This window comes from Epinephelus fuscoguttatus, linkage group LG13, assembly GCF_011397635.1.
Source record: "Epinephelus fuscoguttatus linkage group LG13, E.fuscoguttatus.final_Chr_v1".
Classification (NCBI taxonomy): Eukaryota; Metazoa; Chordata; class Actinopteri; order Perciformes; family Serranidae; genus Epinephelus; species Epinephelus fuscoguttatus.
The window spans coordinates 26,989,408-27,002,586 of record NC_064764.1 but is presented as its reverse complement, the minus strand read 5'-3'; the positions used below and the strand labels follow the sequence as shown (position 1 = coordinate 27,002,586).

Below are 13,179 nucleotides of genomic sequence, written 5' to 3'. Positions count from 1 at the left end.
AGAGCAGCACTTGAGTTCAGCCCAGGTGGGCTTGTTTTGTGTCAACGGTGGAGCTCGCTAGGGTCCACCTCCTAGATAAGAGGCATAAACATCTCTCGCACAAAGAGCTCCAACGCTCACCCAATACATGACTCATCCCGAGAGTGAACTTTACACTCGGGCTGTTTGCCACAAACGGATAATTGAAAACCATCAGACGAGCTGACTTGCTTTCAGTCAGTGTGTTCAGATTATGCAGGACTCACTTCTTTTATACAGCTGGGTTAAAATGAGCCTTAAGATGTAACATTTACATAAAGAGTGTATTCATCTGCCTTGTAAACAACACACTCACCAGAGGCTGAGCTCAGCAAAACACAGCACAGAACTAATTAATAAACAAGTAATTAGCTAATCAAACTGTCTGTTTTTCCACTGTTACTTCTCTGTGAAAGAAGAGAATGACTAAAAAAAGTGTTTGGGAAAGACATTAGATTAGAAATTGCATCTTCAAATCACTACTTTGTATGCTCACCATATTTACTGTGCCCTCAGATCACCTGATTGATTCTCTCCTCATGGTAAGTGTTTTAAACTGTAAGTCGCCTTAAGTCTGATCAGCACTTCCGCATTTATGGTATGGAGTGTTTGATGTATACAGTTGTTAATAGACAGTAAATATGAAAGTGATCTTGGACAGAGATATGTGGAAAAACTTTGGGTATAAAGGCTGATCTGTGGGCTGATTCCATACTGTTTGGATACGATACGATATGATACGATACAGCACAATGCGATACGATACGGCACGATGTGATATGATATTATGATATTACCATATTTGAATCAGTATCGTCAATTTTGACCAGCTCTGGCAAATTAATTAATAAATAAACCTGAATTTTATTCCTAGCTGTGTAGAGAACATTTTGAAACAGTATGCAGATCTTTATGTCAGTGTGACCATCAGATATGACCTGTTCTGAATGTATATGTGCACTTAGGGGGTTAAGGGGGTTAATTTTCAGCACATACAAATGTGTTTGTCCATGATAACCATGATGCATGATGGACTAGAACCATAAAACACGATCACCACCAACTTCCCATCATGTTTTCAACCGTAACAAATAGAAGTTTCCACTATTGCACTGCATGCGTTTCCTATCCCATCCCATCTAAGACACACAGAGTGTCTTTTTCTGGGACATCATCATGAGGCACTGTGGCATTTTTTAAAATTTAAATAATAAATTGTTTTAAGTGAATAAAAAAGGGGGATGAAAATAAGAGGAACGTCAACCCGACCTTGCACTACAGTCCCCTACATATCTAAAACTTACAATAAATGATGACGTCATAGATATGAAATATATACAGAATAATGTATGCATTGTAAGTGGACAATTTGGCAAAAAAACAAAGGTTGTTGGGTAGTAGTGCCCCAAATACAGGTACAACACATCAGAATATCCTCTTAAAAAGTGTTTAATTGAAAAGATTGACCACAAAAACTTAAGGAAAGACACCAAATATGCTGAATAGGTGCACATAGACCCTCCAATATTATCATCATTTCACTCAGAGCATGAAACTGCAAAATGTAAATGGGCTTTTGACCTTGAAAACATAATATTCCACTAAATCCATGAAGGTATACTTTTAATATATAATGCAATAACAACTATGAAGCATTACTGCTGCAATTTATTTCCTCAGTTAGGCTCATTTTTGAGTTTTGAGATTGACAGATAGACCTACTTTACAAATCTGTGTCAATAAACCTGCTTCTCTTTCTGCTGACAATGGAGGAAACATCACCGGTATTTGTTCTTCCTGCTCTTCTTCTCCCCCTCCATGTTGCACCTGTCAGAGGGGGCGGGGTCAGTGATGTCACCTGAAGCTGCTGCAGGAGGGGGGGAGGGGTGCGGATGATCCGCCTCCGAGATCGATTCCTCTCTCTGCGGGAAAGTTGCTCCTCGATGCGGCTGTAAAGACTCGTCCTTTTCCTCAGAGAACAAACACAGCCTCACTGTGATGTAGTTTAAAGCGTAAGAAGAAGAGTTACTATGCAGAGCTGCGGATACAAAACGTCTTCCTCCAGATATTCAGGACTTGTGCTGGATTTTCAGTCTCCTACAGGATAAAGAGAGAAGCTTCCGCGGAAGGATAAAGAGCGACGAGATGGGAAACATGATCCTGATGGCGCTGCTGCTGGCGCACCTGCCCACAGGTGAGGCTGGAAAGGTGTCACAGCTAAGACGTTTATATAGACTTTACATATATTCTGTATTAAAGTCAGTTGTTGTCAGTGTAAAGCCAAGAATTCAGGGTGAAGCCACCAAAGCAAACAGTCGAAACCAACAGTGATGTGTACAAGTTAATTATCGACAGGTGTAAACAGGACAAGGCCGACTGCTGTCACGTGACGCACACTGCTAATAGTTTTTATGAACATGTTGTCCAAAATATGAAACATCCAGACAGCTCACACAGTGGAAACAGACTGGTTTTATAGAAGAGACTTTTAAATATAATTCTTTATTAGATCTGATCTTCATAGTGAACAAATGTTGAGGACACCAGGCTGTAAATAAGGTTTATTTTTATTATCAGTTAATCTGCTGTTGATCTGAAATAATAAATCAATAATCGACAGAAAGTTAATAAATTATTTTGATAACTAAATATACTTTAAAGTCCTTTATGGAGCCAAAATGACAAAACTTATCTTGTTCAGTATCTCCATGTGAAAATTGGCTGCAGTGAATTTAACAGGGCTGCCACTGCAATTTTCATTACTGAGTAATCTGCAGCTTATTTTCTGGATTAATCAGTTAATTGTTTGGTCGATAAACCATTAGAAATAATTAAAAAATTCCCAAGTGCTCCGGGTGATGTCATTAAATGTTAAGATATTTAGTTTAATGTAAGAAAAACTTGAACTCAGCAAATTCTCACATTTGATTTGACTAGTTAATGGATATTAATGGATAATCAAAATAGTTTAGTTTATTTGCACATACATGTATAGAAAATACAGGAAAAAGAAGAAGATAAAAATGGCTTATGAAGATACCTCCCCATTAAATAATAATCATACATAAAAAGAAAAGACTTAGAAGTATTACAACAACAACAACAACAAAACGTGCAAACAAATTACAAATAAATCAATGAAGTTTTAAGAGTCTTTGCAAATTAGAGTCCTTTCCAGATGTTTTTTAAATGACGTTAATGTAGATGATGATTGTAGAAATGGAAGAAGGTTGTTCCAAAGACATGCTCCTCTGTATTTCATAAATATTGACTGAGAAGTCCGATAGTATGGAAGATACATTTGTTGATCTTTTTATCAATAATCGATTAGTCATTACAGCTCTGTTATTAAATATTGTTGTTAAAAATTGCTGTTGTTGTCAGGATGTTATATATTATTTTGTTATTATTAGTTTGCCATTGCTTTTATGTTGTCATGTTATGTCATGCTATAGGTTTGTCTATAACTAGGTGAAAGATGGCGGCTTTAAACAAGCCCACTGGGTTTTCTTCCTCTCCCTGCACTGTTTATTTTATGTTTGTCATTTTTGCATATTTTAAATTGTGCAAAGTTAATAAATGATAAAAAACCCAAACATATCTTTAGGTTTTGGTTTGTTGAAGCAAGATGAAGAAATCGCTTTGGTCGTTATTTTCTGACATTTTATAAACTAAAATTTAAATCAATTAATGGGAAAAAATAATAAGTAGAGTAAGTGCTAATAAAAATAGTAAAGCCTTAATGATTATCAGTTAATAGTTTGGTCTATAAAATGAAAGACAAATGCCCATCACATGTTTCCAGAGCCCAAAGGATCATCTTCAAAATTACAATTAAAAAAACCCTGAAAAAATACCATCAAAGGCGAGCCTATTCAGTTGGTGGCCCATGAGCCACATCTGGCTCGGGAGTGGCCCAGCTAAGGATTGGCGCTTGGTATTAAACGGGCCCTGATGCACAATTATTAAAGGCAGTATTGATAAGCTCCAACGTTATCGGTTCTTTTTAATGTTCTCTCCTGCTCTCTGCATGTCGGGGCAGCTGACATTTGACCTCACAGGACAATGTCACTGTCCTGACGTGAAGTGTGTGTGTGTGTGTGTGTGTGTGTGGAAGAGAAAGCAGAGAGGGAGGGAGGCACTGGTAGAGAGCGATAGTGTGTTGGTCAGTGTTATTGCTACTGGTTCTGAGCAGTGATAGCTCTTTTTTTATTCTGTTGCCACATTTTGTGATGTGCCTGGGTCAAATATGCGACCCAAAAATTTTTTTTAAAAGTGATTCGATACACAGTGCTATTTTTTACTATGCTGATTTTTTTTTATTTGTCATTACCACAGGCTATATATTAAAGTTGTTAGCTTGAGCTCTGGCAAATAGTGAAAACTTTTCTCGATCTTTTTTGACTTTTAATGGATCAATGGCCCTCATCTATCTGTATGTATCTTAAATCAACTAAGAAAAACTGTTAACACATATCTGATAGTAACAATCACGCATCTCTATCAGAGGTTTGGACATGTTGTTAAAAAGGGAAAGTGTTTTAAACTTTGACCTCAATAGCTGATCTTTTCTAATTAGCAGAGGTGGCCTGTCATCAGCCTGTTTTCTCCACAGCATTGCCGCTCATGATTGACAGCTGTTATTATCTCTAATGGTTAAGTACAATACGTAGACACTTAAAGACTTCTGTAGTGAACTGTAAACCAGTCTGGTCAGATTCTTATCAACCCAGCGTTCAAAGCTGTGACACCGATTCGTGACAGGTTTTTCTGTCTGAAGGTACAGTGATCTGAATATTGTGTCATGTGTGCTGCTGCTGTTTTTGCTTTTTATCTTATCGTTATTCTTCCTGCTTGTTTCAGAGCTGCTGTCCATCCAGGTGATTGTTCCAGAGGCAGAGAGGAGGACCACTCTGTTTGCCTCTGTGATCCTTCGCTGTGATTACTCGACCTCAGCGAACCCTCAGGATGTGCTGGTCACCTGGAGGTACAAGTCCTTCTGTAAAGACCCGGTGCTGGAGTACTACTCCACAGGTGAGGCTGCAGGTGGAAGGAGAGAGCAATGATATAGCTGAATATTTGTGCTTTTTAAGTAGATGTTTGATATTTTACATCAAATCGTTACATCGCTTTACGCCTCAGTCTCACGCAACTTCACAGGTGTGTAGTTGAGATCAAAATGAAGGCTGAGTTCGAGGATGGGTGTGGTCTGAGTAAGGGGGCTGGAAGTAGGAGGGTAGGAAGTAGGGAAGGGGCCATTTCCCCCATGCTGGCTTACTTTTATTTTAAGTCACTGATTGCTGTATCATAGCAGGAGTGATCCCTTTACAATATGGTCTCTGGTTTTATTTGTTTTTCCCCATAGTATCCACCCTTGCAATACAATATCTGCATGTAGCAACTAAAGCATGATTAGTGCTATTTTACGGACATGTTCAAGCACTACCAGTGTTAAAAGACCACCTCAAAAATTTAGCATTGTACTCCTTTAACCCTTTGAAACCTTATGTCTTTCAAAAAACATGGGAAGAAGGCAATGGGCAATGATAGAAAAAATGACGAGAAAAAAATTACAAGAAATTACTAAAAAAGAGAAAATTAAAAACAAGAAAATTAGTTAAAAAAGGAAAGGAAAGGAAAAAAGAAGAGAGTTAAGAACAAACAACGACATGATCTGAAAAAGAAAGTTTAAAAATTATAATAATTATGTACACAATTTGAAATATATAACAATGATAATTATGAATATAGTTTTTCCCTAGCTTTTTAAAAAATAATTTTCTAAATTTTTTGCAATTTGTGGAACATTTCTTACCAAGTTGCTCACTTCCCTTTTCCCATGTTTTTCAATGAAAGAAACTGGCAAAAAATTAATAAAAAGAGAAAACTAAAAACAAGAATATTAGTTAAAAAAAGTAAAAACAAAAAAAACAACAACAAGGAAATGACCTGAAAATACAGTTACAATAATTCTGTACCATCATTTTAATATGTAATATTATTATAAATTCTAAGTATAATTTTCCTTAGCCTTTTTTTCCTCTTTTCCCTAGCTTTAAAAATAATTTTCTAATTACAAGAAATTGGTAAAAAAGAAAAAAAAAAGTGCAGTTTGTGGGGCATTTCTAACCAGGTTGCTCAGTGCCTTTTTCCCATGTTTTTGAAAGAAATCACACAATTAGCTCAGGGTTTAAAGGTTTAAATTCTTGTGAAAGGCGTCTGAAAGTGGCACAAGAAAAGTGTTGTTGCTCCAGGTTTCAAAGGGTTAACACAGTCAGGCTCATGATGAACAGTTTTTTAGCATCAAACTCGATGCAGCAGAACCAGAGATATCGTTTTTTCCTTTTAAATTCCACACATTCCTCTTGTCAAACCTGGCACCTCCATTACTGGCAGTGCAACCAGATGGATAACGTTGTGTTTTGCTGGTAGCAGCTGATGTAGCCTTGAGCTGCTAACCCCACGCAGAGATAAGGAGCAGGTTACAGCGGTCAGGTAAACGGAGTTCTTTTAACTCAGCATCCTTAGATTTTTATTTCTCTTTCAATTTTTAAGTGGTAGTTTTCAGCCCCAGCCAACACTGACCTAGGTGACCTCAGTTGAAGCAATTTATCACACTTTACACAGCTCACTCTGGAGCAACACATGTAGTAGTGCTCCCCGAGACTTGCAAACAGATTTGAATCTGATTACTTTTAAAGTATAACTTTGGCATTTTTCAACCTAGACCATATTTTCTCATGTATTTGAGACTGTGTGAACAACAGTTGGTCCAGTATTGAGTGAGAGGGCAGCAGCCGGCATGTCAGCGTGTGAGGCAACTGAGGACCATCACTGTACCTCCTTTAAAAGTGGTTATTTTTGCCACAGAGAGGCTCAGATTGTTACTGTAAGTGGGCTGAAGGGTCTCTTTACCTTTCGCTTGATCCAGTAGGTTGATTATTGTCTTGACAAGCGGAAGTCTCGTTCTGAAATCTCACAAGAAATGACTTGCTGTAGGAAAACAAACCTGGAAATATGAGTGAGATTTGCAGAGTAGTAACAGGAGTAATTTATAGAAAACGTAGTGTTACCTCTCTCAGTGACAGCTTACCAGCTCCAAACTGTAGTTAGGAACACACTGGCTTATTAACATTAAATTAGCTTGGCTTGTCCAGACCACTCTACAGAAGGAAGGGTGGCGTTTGCATTTCAGTCATCACCACAAAACAAGAAACATGGCCTCCTCATGAGGTTGAACAGTAGCCCTGAGCTCATCTAGACACTTAATTCTGCTGACTATCATCACTATTTGCTGCCTGCCGTCTTCATCATGACACATTACCCACATGGCCACCGCCCTTAAAGGGGAAAAAGGTGAGCCAGTAATAGTAGTTTAGTGTTATCTAAAAGACTTTCAATGTCATGGATGATTATTTAGATGATTTTGACAATGTGGATGAGGCCTTTGAATTTGATAGCTGTCCATATTTATTTGTGCCTACTAAATGAAGAGCGGACGAGGAGAAAGAGAGTACAGAGAGTTGTTGCATAGAGATGATACTCCGTATCATCCAGTTGCATTGACGTGAACCAGCACGTTTTTAGAATGTCGCAGAACGGTGCATTCGTGCACTCATCTCATGGCGAATCTTTGGTCTGAACTGGGCTTTACATGAACAGAAACCACAAACTTTCCTTAACCTTAACCAGAGTGCTTCCAATCTCCCGTCTCTACATCTGTGGTCTGGTACAAAATCGTAGTATTCCCTTCACTCTAAAACACAGTAATCCTCCGTGAGGCAATTGCATTTTCCACTACAACATGCTCGTCCAAACAAAGCAGTAGGTTTTTTCTAGGAGATGGGGCTGAAGCAGCAGTTTGACTGAGGTACAGTAGCTTTGTCAGATACAGTAACTCTACACAGAATCACATTTGTCAGAAAAGCGAGGATACACAAGTGCAGCCTTTCGTGGAAGTCTTTTACTGACCAACACACCCCCCTGATTGGATATCAGTTATTGATTGGACAGCTGATCGGACTGATCTGATACATCCCAACATCACTGAAGTTTCATACCAGAGGGAAGACGGATAAGAGATTGAACTCAAGTGTATCACTGCCACGTTTTATATTTGATTTGTTTGCTGATTCACCATCCAGTTAAAAATCAGAACACATTATTCATGTGCAGGTGATTGTTAGACAGAGAACACTGCTGCTCTGCTACTGAGAACTGTATCTGTATCTTTATCATTATATATGTATATGTAACATTGTGTGCAGACACAAACTCCATTAAAAGTTTCTATCACTGTTAATAAAGCCTCCTGACAGCTGATCCAACTGTACTCAGCAGCCGCTGTCATCACAAACTGATGTCGCTTTCTTTTCTCCTCACGTCTCATCCTCGCATCTCTCCCCCGTGTCCTACGAGGGCAGAGCTAAGACGCAAGGAAGAGATGGAAGCGAGGGACATGTGGATGCGAGATTCGTCATTGGGATGAACCCACTGTGATGTGATGGTTGGAGCAGCATGAGGCAGACTGGTCTAGAAGAAAGAGAATATGCACCTAATTGCACATCATATTTCATCGTATTTCCCTCTGTGTCTGCAGCCTTTCAGGCCGCTCTGCAGCTGGGTCAGGACCCCTCCAATGACTGCCCGGACCGCCAGCGTACCGTCCGCACAGTGATCCAGAAAAGAGGCATTAATGAGCCCATACTGGGTGCCGACTACAGAAATCGCAGAATTACCATTCAGAACAGTGAGTTTGACCCCGTCATAATGACAGTGTTGATGTTTCAGTCTGAACTGTTGATGCAGTCATACACATACATAGATTCTATTATAATTGTGTTGCCAAACAGAGCGCTACTTTCTCTAAATACTGCATTCATTAGCATAACTGAGAAGCTACACTGCCTGGAGTAAGACACGAGCAAACACAATATATATGGAGAGCATTTTGAACTATTAAAACCTTGTTTAAAACCAGTTTGTGATGTTATGTGTCAACAGAGGCTGACCTTGTTATCACTGAGGTGATGTGGTGGGATAACGGCGTGTATTTCTGCTCCATTGACGCTCCCGGTGACACTACAGGAGACTCAGATCGTGAAGTCAAGCTCATCGTGTACCGTGAGTTTCTTCAGTTGAGGTTTTGGGTCTTGAGGTCACCTAGAGCCTGAAAAGACTTTCTGATATATAAATATTGGTAATCGTGTGTCGTCTTACGTGTTCCAGACTGGCTGACCGTCCTGTTGATCATCCTCGGTGCTCTCCTGCTCATCATGCTCTTCTGCATATGTTGCTGTCAGTGCTGCCCGCAGAAGTGCTGCTGCTACGTCCGCTGCCCGTGTTGTCCGCAGACATGCTGCTGCCCAGAGAAAGGTACAAGAGACCTCAATCTTTAAAAAGTTTGTCTGTACGTGTTCAAGCCTACATATCAAAATCCTCTGCTCTGATTTCAGCTGTGATGCAGCACAGGATGATGCAAGAGGCTCAGAAGGCTATGGTTCCTTGGATGCATGGTCAACCCATCTACGCTCCCATTAGCTCTAACGCCTCTGCTCAGGGCGTTCCCATACTGTACTCAGGTGAGTGACACAAAGTACACAAAGGACTTCCCCTTAATGCTTTGTAGGATCATTCTCACCCAGACCCGAGGGCGTGTGTTTGGTTTGGTTTCAGCACAATGAAGTAAAACAAAAACCCCTGAAACTATGTAAACACCACTGTTATGTCCATATTTATTATATTTAAAGGGATAGTCCGGATCTTTTTAAGTCAGGTTGTATGATGTAGGTAGCCATAGTCAGTGTGTTACTTACAGTACAAGACTCTCAGCGTGCCCCAAGTTTGGAGAAGCAGGCAGAAATACTGCAAAGATAGCTGTGCTGTGTATTGCTGTGGATGGGAGCAGCAGCAGAACATATTTTATCCACCTAAAGAAATCTGTAACAGTTTAAATGTACATTATATCTAAAATAATTGCACTACTTTACCTTGCCAACAGCCTTGTTGGACAGCCCTTTTCCAATAGGGAAGCTGTTAGCAGCTTCAGTTCCTTGTGCTCTCATCAAAGCCACCAGACTCCATTGACAAAAACAATAATTTTGGCACACTGAACACGAGAGCTGTTGGTCTACCACTGCCCGATCAGTTGTTTGTTTGTGTTACTGTGTGACTTGACTACCTGTCAACCACCAAAACAAACGGACAAAGTTAGCGACTTGCTTATCTGCTGGATGTGTAAATGTCAAACTTTTTGGTAACAACATATGAGAGGAAATTGTGTCCATGTTTACAGCTTGTTTCTGCTGCCCCCATGTGGCCGAAAATCAGTTATTAGATTATTTATGTCCTCTGAACTCTGTCTCTACTGTTCCAGGCTCGTATTCGGACTACCCAACCAAACAAAACTTTGCCATGGCTCCCATGGAGCTGTCACCCATGGCCTTCCAGCAACAGCCTCCTCCTCCTCCTCCACACCACATGAACGGCAGTGCACGCGGCAGCTCTCGTGGCACCGGTCACATGTTGGACTACCTGGAGAACCAGGTGAGGGGGCTGGATGTGGGAGCACCTCAAATGGCCTCACATGCTCCACAAAATATGCTCCCATTACAGCCTCAGCTTCCGCCTCAGCCCGCTCCTCAAGCAGTCCCCTACACCCCGGGGCCCCCGAGTATGTTGTCAGCCCTGGATGAGATGGGGGTGAGAGGGGTGGAGAGGAGGGTGATCACCCTGCCTCCTATAATCCAGCGTGTGCCCAGCTTTTCCTCACGCAGGGGGCCTGGAGAGGGAGATGGAGCCAGAGGTGGGCACAGGATATCCAGCCTGTCCAGCGGGAGTACAAACCGCTCAGGAGGAGGAGGTCTCCCCCGCGACAGCCGTGGCTACAGAGACGTCTCTCCTCCCAGACGGGGCATTTTGCGTGATTACAGCGACGACTCCAAATGGGAGAACAGGCGAGCAAGAGCGCCACATAGGGGTTCGAGGAATGAGAGCGGAGGCTCGGCCGGGAGGAGGCGAGGTGAACCCAGGCCACGTGCTCATAGCCGTGACGACCTGATGGAGGAGCTCTACAGCAAAGCAGCTGGGAGGAAGAGGAGCTATTCACCTCCTCCACGCCGCAGAGGATCCTGGAGCTCAGACGAGGAGGACAGCAGGAGGAGGAAAGGAGGTAAAGGGAAGGATTGGCCCGAGAAGCCACCCAGCTACTCCTCCATAGAGGAGCAGCCTGGACGCAGTAACGACAGGAGGAACTACCTTCGACTTTCAGTAAGATCCAAATGCTGACACACAATCTGAACACTTTTTGCATGCCACTGTACATTTCACCACTGAATCCTCAGATCTCCGTCATTAACCTCTCCTCTGTCACTTTTCTCTTTTAGGACAGAAGCTCCCGTAGTGCGACCAGTGTTGTCATCTAAAGCATTTCTTTTTTTTATTTTTTCTCCTGAACCGTGAAAATGAAGACAAACAGGAGTCACCTTCATCTGTTCAATCAGCTCCAAGCATTTAGTCGTCATCATGTCATTTGATAGTAACTCCTGAAATGTACTGTATGGATATACTTTCACTGTGTATGCACTGTTTGTAATTGTAAAGAAAAATTTGATTTTTATGAATGAAGAAAAGCTGTTCAGATGAATAGATAATATGCCGTGGTATGAAGCCTGTGTGTGATTCTTGTCCTAGCTGTATTAAATGGTGTAATTTGTGTCTGGTGACGGATATAAGAGCTCTTTAGTTTGTCTTTGGTTTGGTTTTTCTTCTCTGTAGGTTCATTGTAGTGAAGACAATTTGTGTGAGACGTACACAGTGTGCATTTGTTGCTTTTTTTTAAAAAATATATCTTATTTTTGCATAATTTCTTATACTATTTAAGTGGGTTTTTTTTACCTTTCATCCATAATAACAATAGACAACAATAAAAAGAATGTTCTGTGTCTGTCTTTTTAAGAAGGACAGAGTTATTGGACTCACTGAACCTATTGAATGAACAACCAACAAAACGTGCAATTCTGATTTGCATTAATGTTTGCTTTTTTTTTTTTTTTTTTACAAACAAATAGAGATGTATTGTGACAATATATGTATGTTTTAAATAAACTTTTTTAGATACAGCTCGTGTGAAGGGGTCATTATTGATGTGCTTTTTATATATACGAAAGGTTCTTGTGTCAAAATCTTATTTTTTTTTTTGTTTATATTTTACTCACATGGTGCATAATCACAAATAAAACTGCATTACATCAGATTACCTTAAACTATATGACATAAAGAGACTCCAAAGAATAAACTAACTCTACTGTAATCATATGGGGAGTGCTGTACTACAGATTGTGAATACATAAAATCCAAGACTAAAACTTGATGTGGCGAGATAAGACTGAAGCCAGAATATTAAATTGTATATTAAGATTTGTATTTAATGTACATCAGTTATGCTAATAATGGGTCCCATATTATGCTTATTTTTAGGTTCATACTTGTATTTTGGGTTTCTACTTGAACACGTTTGCATGCTTTAATGTTCAAAAAACATCATTTTTCCTGTCAGTCTGAATATACCTACTCACCCTCAGTCTGAAACACAAGTCTGCTCTGATTGGTCAGGGTTTTCAGGGTCTTCCACATCTGCACTCAGGCTATTCAAAGAAGGCTGTGACGTGCTCTTTGACCCCATGGGAGCTATCTATAGGGCATGACACATGCATAGTGTAACTGGAGCTGCAATTTCGGAGGGCTTCAGCAGACGATGCTTCTGTGTCATTGTCTTTGAACAAAAAGAAATTTAGAAACACACTGCTGTGGATATCATTTGATTTGGAATGATAATAATCACTCTTAGGAACTGTAGTCCATGCTTTTAGTATGACAGTTACCCCATATTTAAATTTTAACTGTATACTCGAGTTTGTTTGTTGTGTCTGTTTGATGAAAATGTGGGTTATAAACTTTTTGATTTTGTTTGTTGTGGCTGTCAAAAGCTTGTTTCTGCTTTCTTTATATAAAAGTGTACAAAAACAATTTGATGTGGGTCAATATATACAGTATAAACACTCAGTTGCCAATATAAAATGTACATCTATCTGACACTAATGCAGTCTAGTCCACCATCATGTTTTTTGCTTTGCAGCACTCCCACCCTGTTATTCTACACAA

General features: G+C 40.2%; 1 protein-coding gene across 1 annotated transcript; it reads left to right on the top strand.

Annotated features, from left to right (window-relative positions):
- Positions 1-1,881: 1,881 nt before the first annotated feature.
- Positions 1,882-12,116, top strand: LOC125899871 (immunoglobulin-like domain-containing receptor 1). The gene is made up of 8 exons (XM_049594519.1): positions 1,882-2,212; positions 4,882-5,052; positions 8,618-8,767; positions 9,022-9,141; positions 9,247-9,393; positions 9,474-9,599; positions 10,394-11,286; positions 11,403-12,116. Exons 1-8 carry the CDS (start codon positions 2,164-2,166, stop codon positions 11,439-11,441), a joined length of 1,695 nt encoding a protein of 564 aa, XP_049450476.1. The 5' UTR covers positions 1,882-2,163; the 3' UTR covers positions 11,442-12,116.
- The last annotated feature ends 1,063 nt before the right edge of the window (positions 12,117-13,179 follow it).

What these genes read in the sequence shown, in the direction of transcription:
- LOC125899871 (XM_049594519.1), top strand. Translation starts at nt 2,164, where the DNA reads ATGGGAAACATGATCCTGATGGCGCTGCTGCTGGCGCACCTGCCCACA. An exon ending in GCTGGCGCACCTGCCCACAG is followed by an intron (nt 2,213 to 4,881) that starts GTGAGGCTGGAA and finishes TGCTTGTTTCAG; the next exon opens with AGCTGCTGTCCATCCAGGTG. An exon ending in GCTGGAGTACTACTCCACAG is followed by an intron (nt 5,053 to 8,617) that starts GTGAGGCTGCAG and finishes CTGTGTCTGCAG; the next exon opens with CCTTTCAGGCCGCTCTGCAG.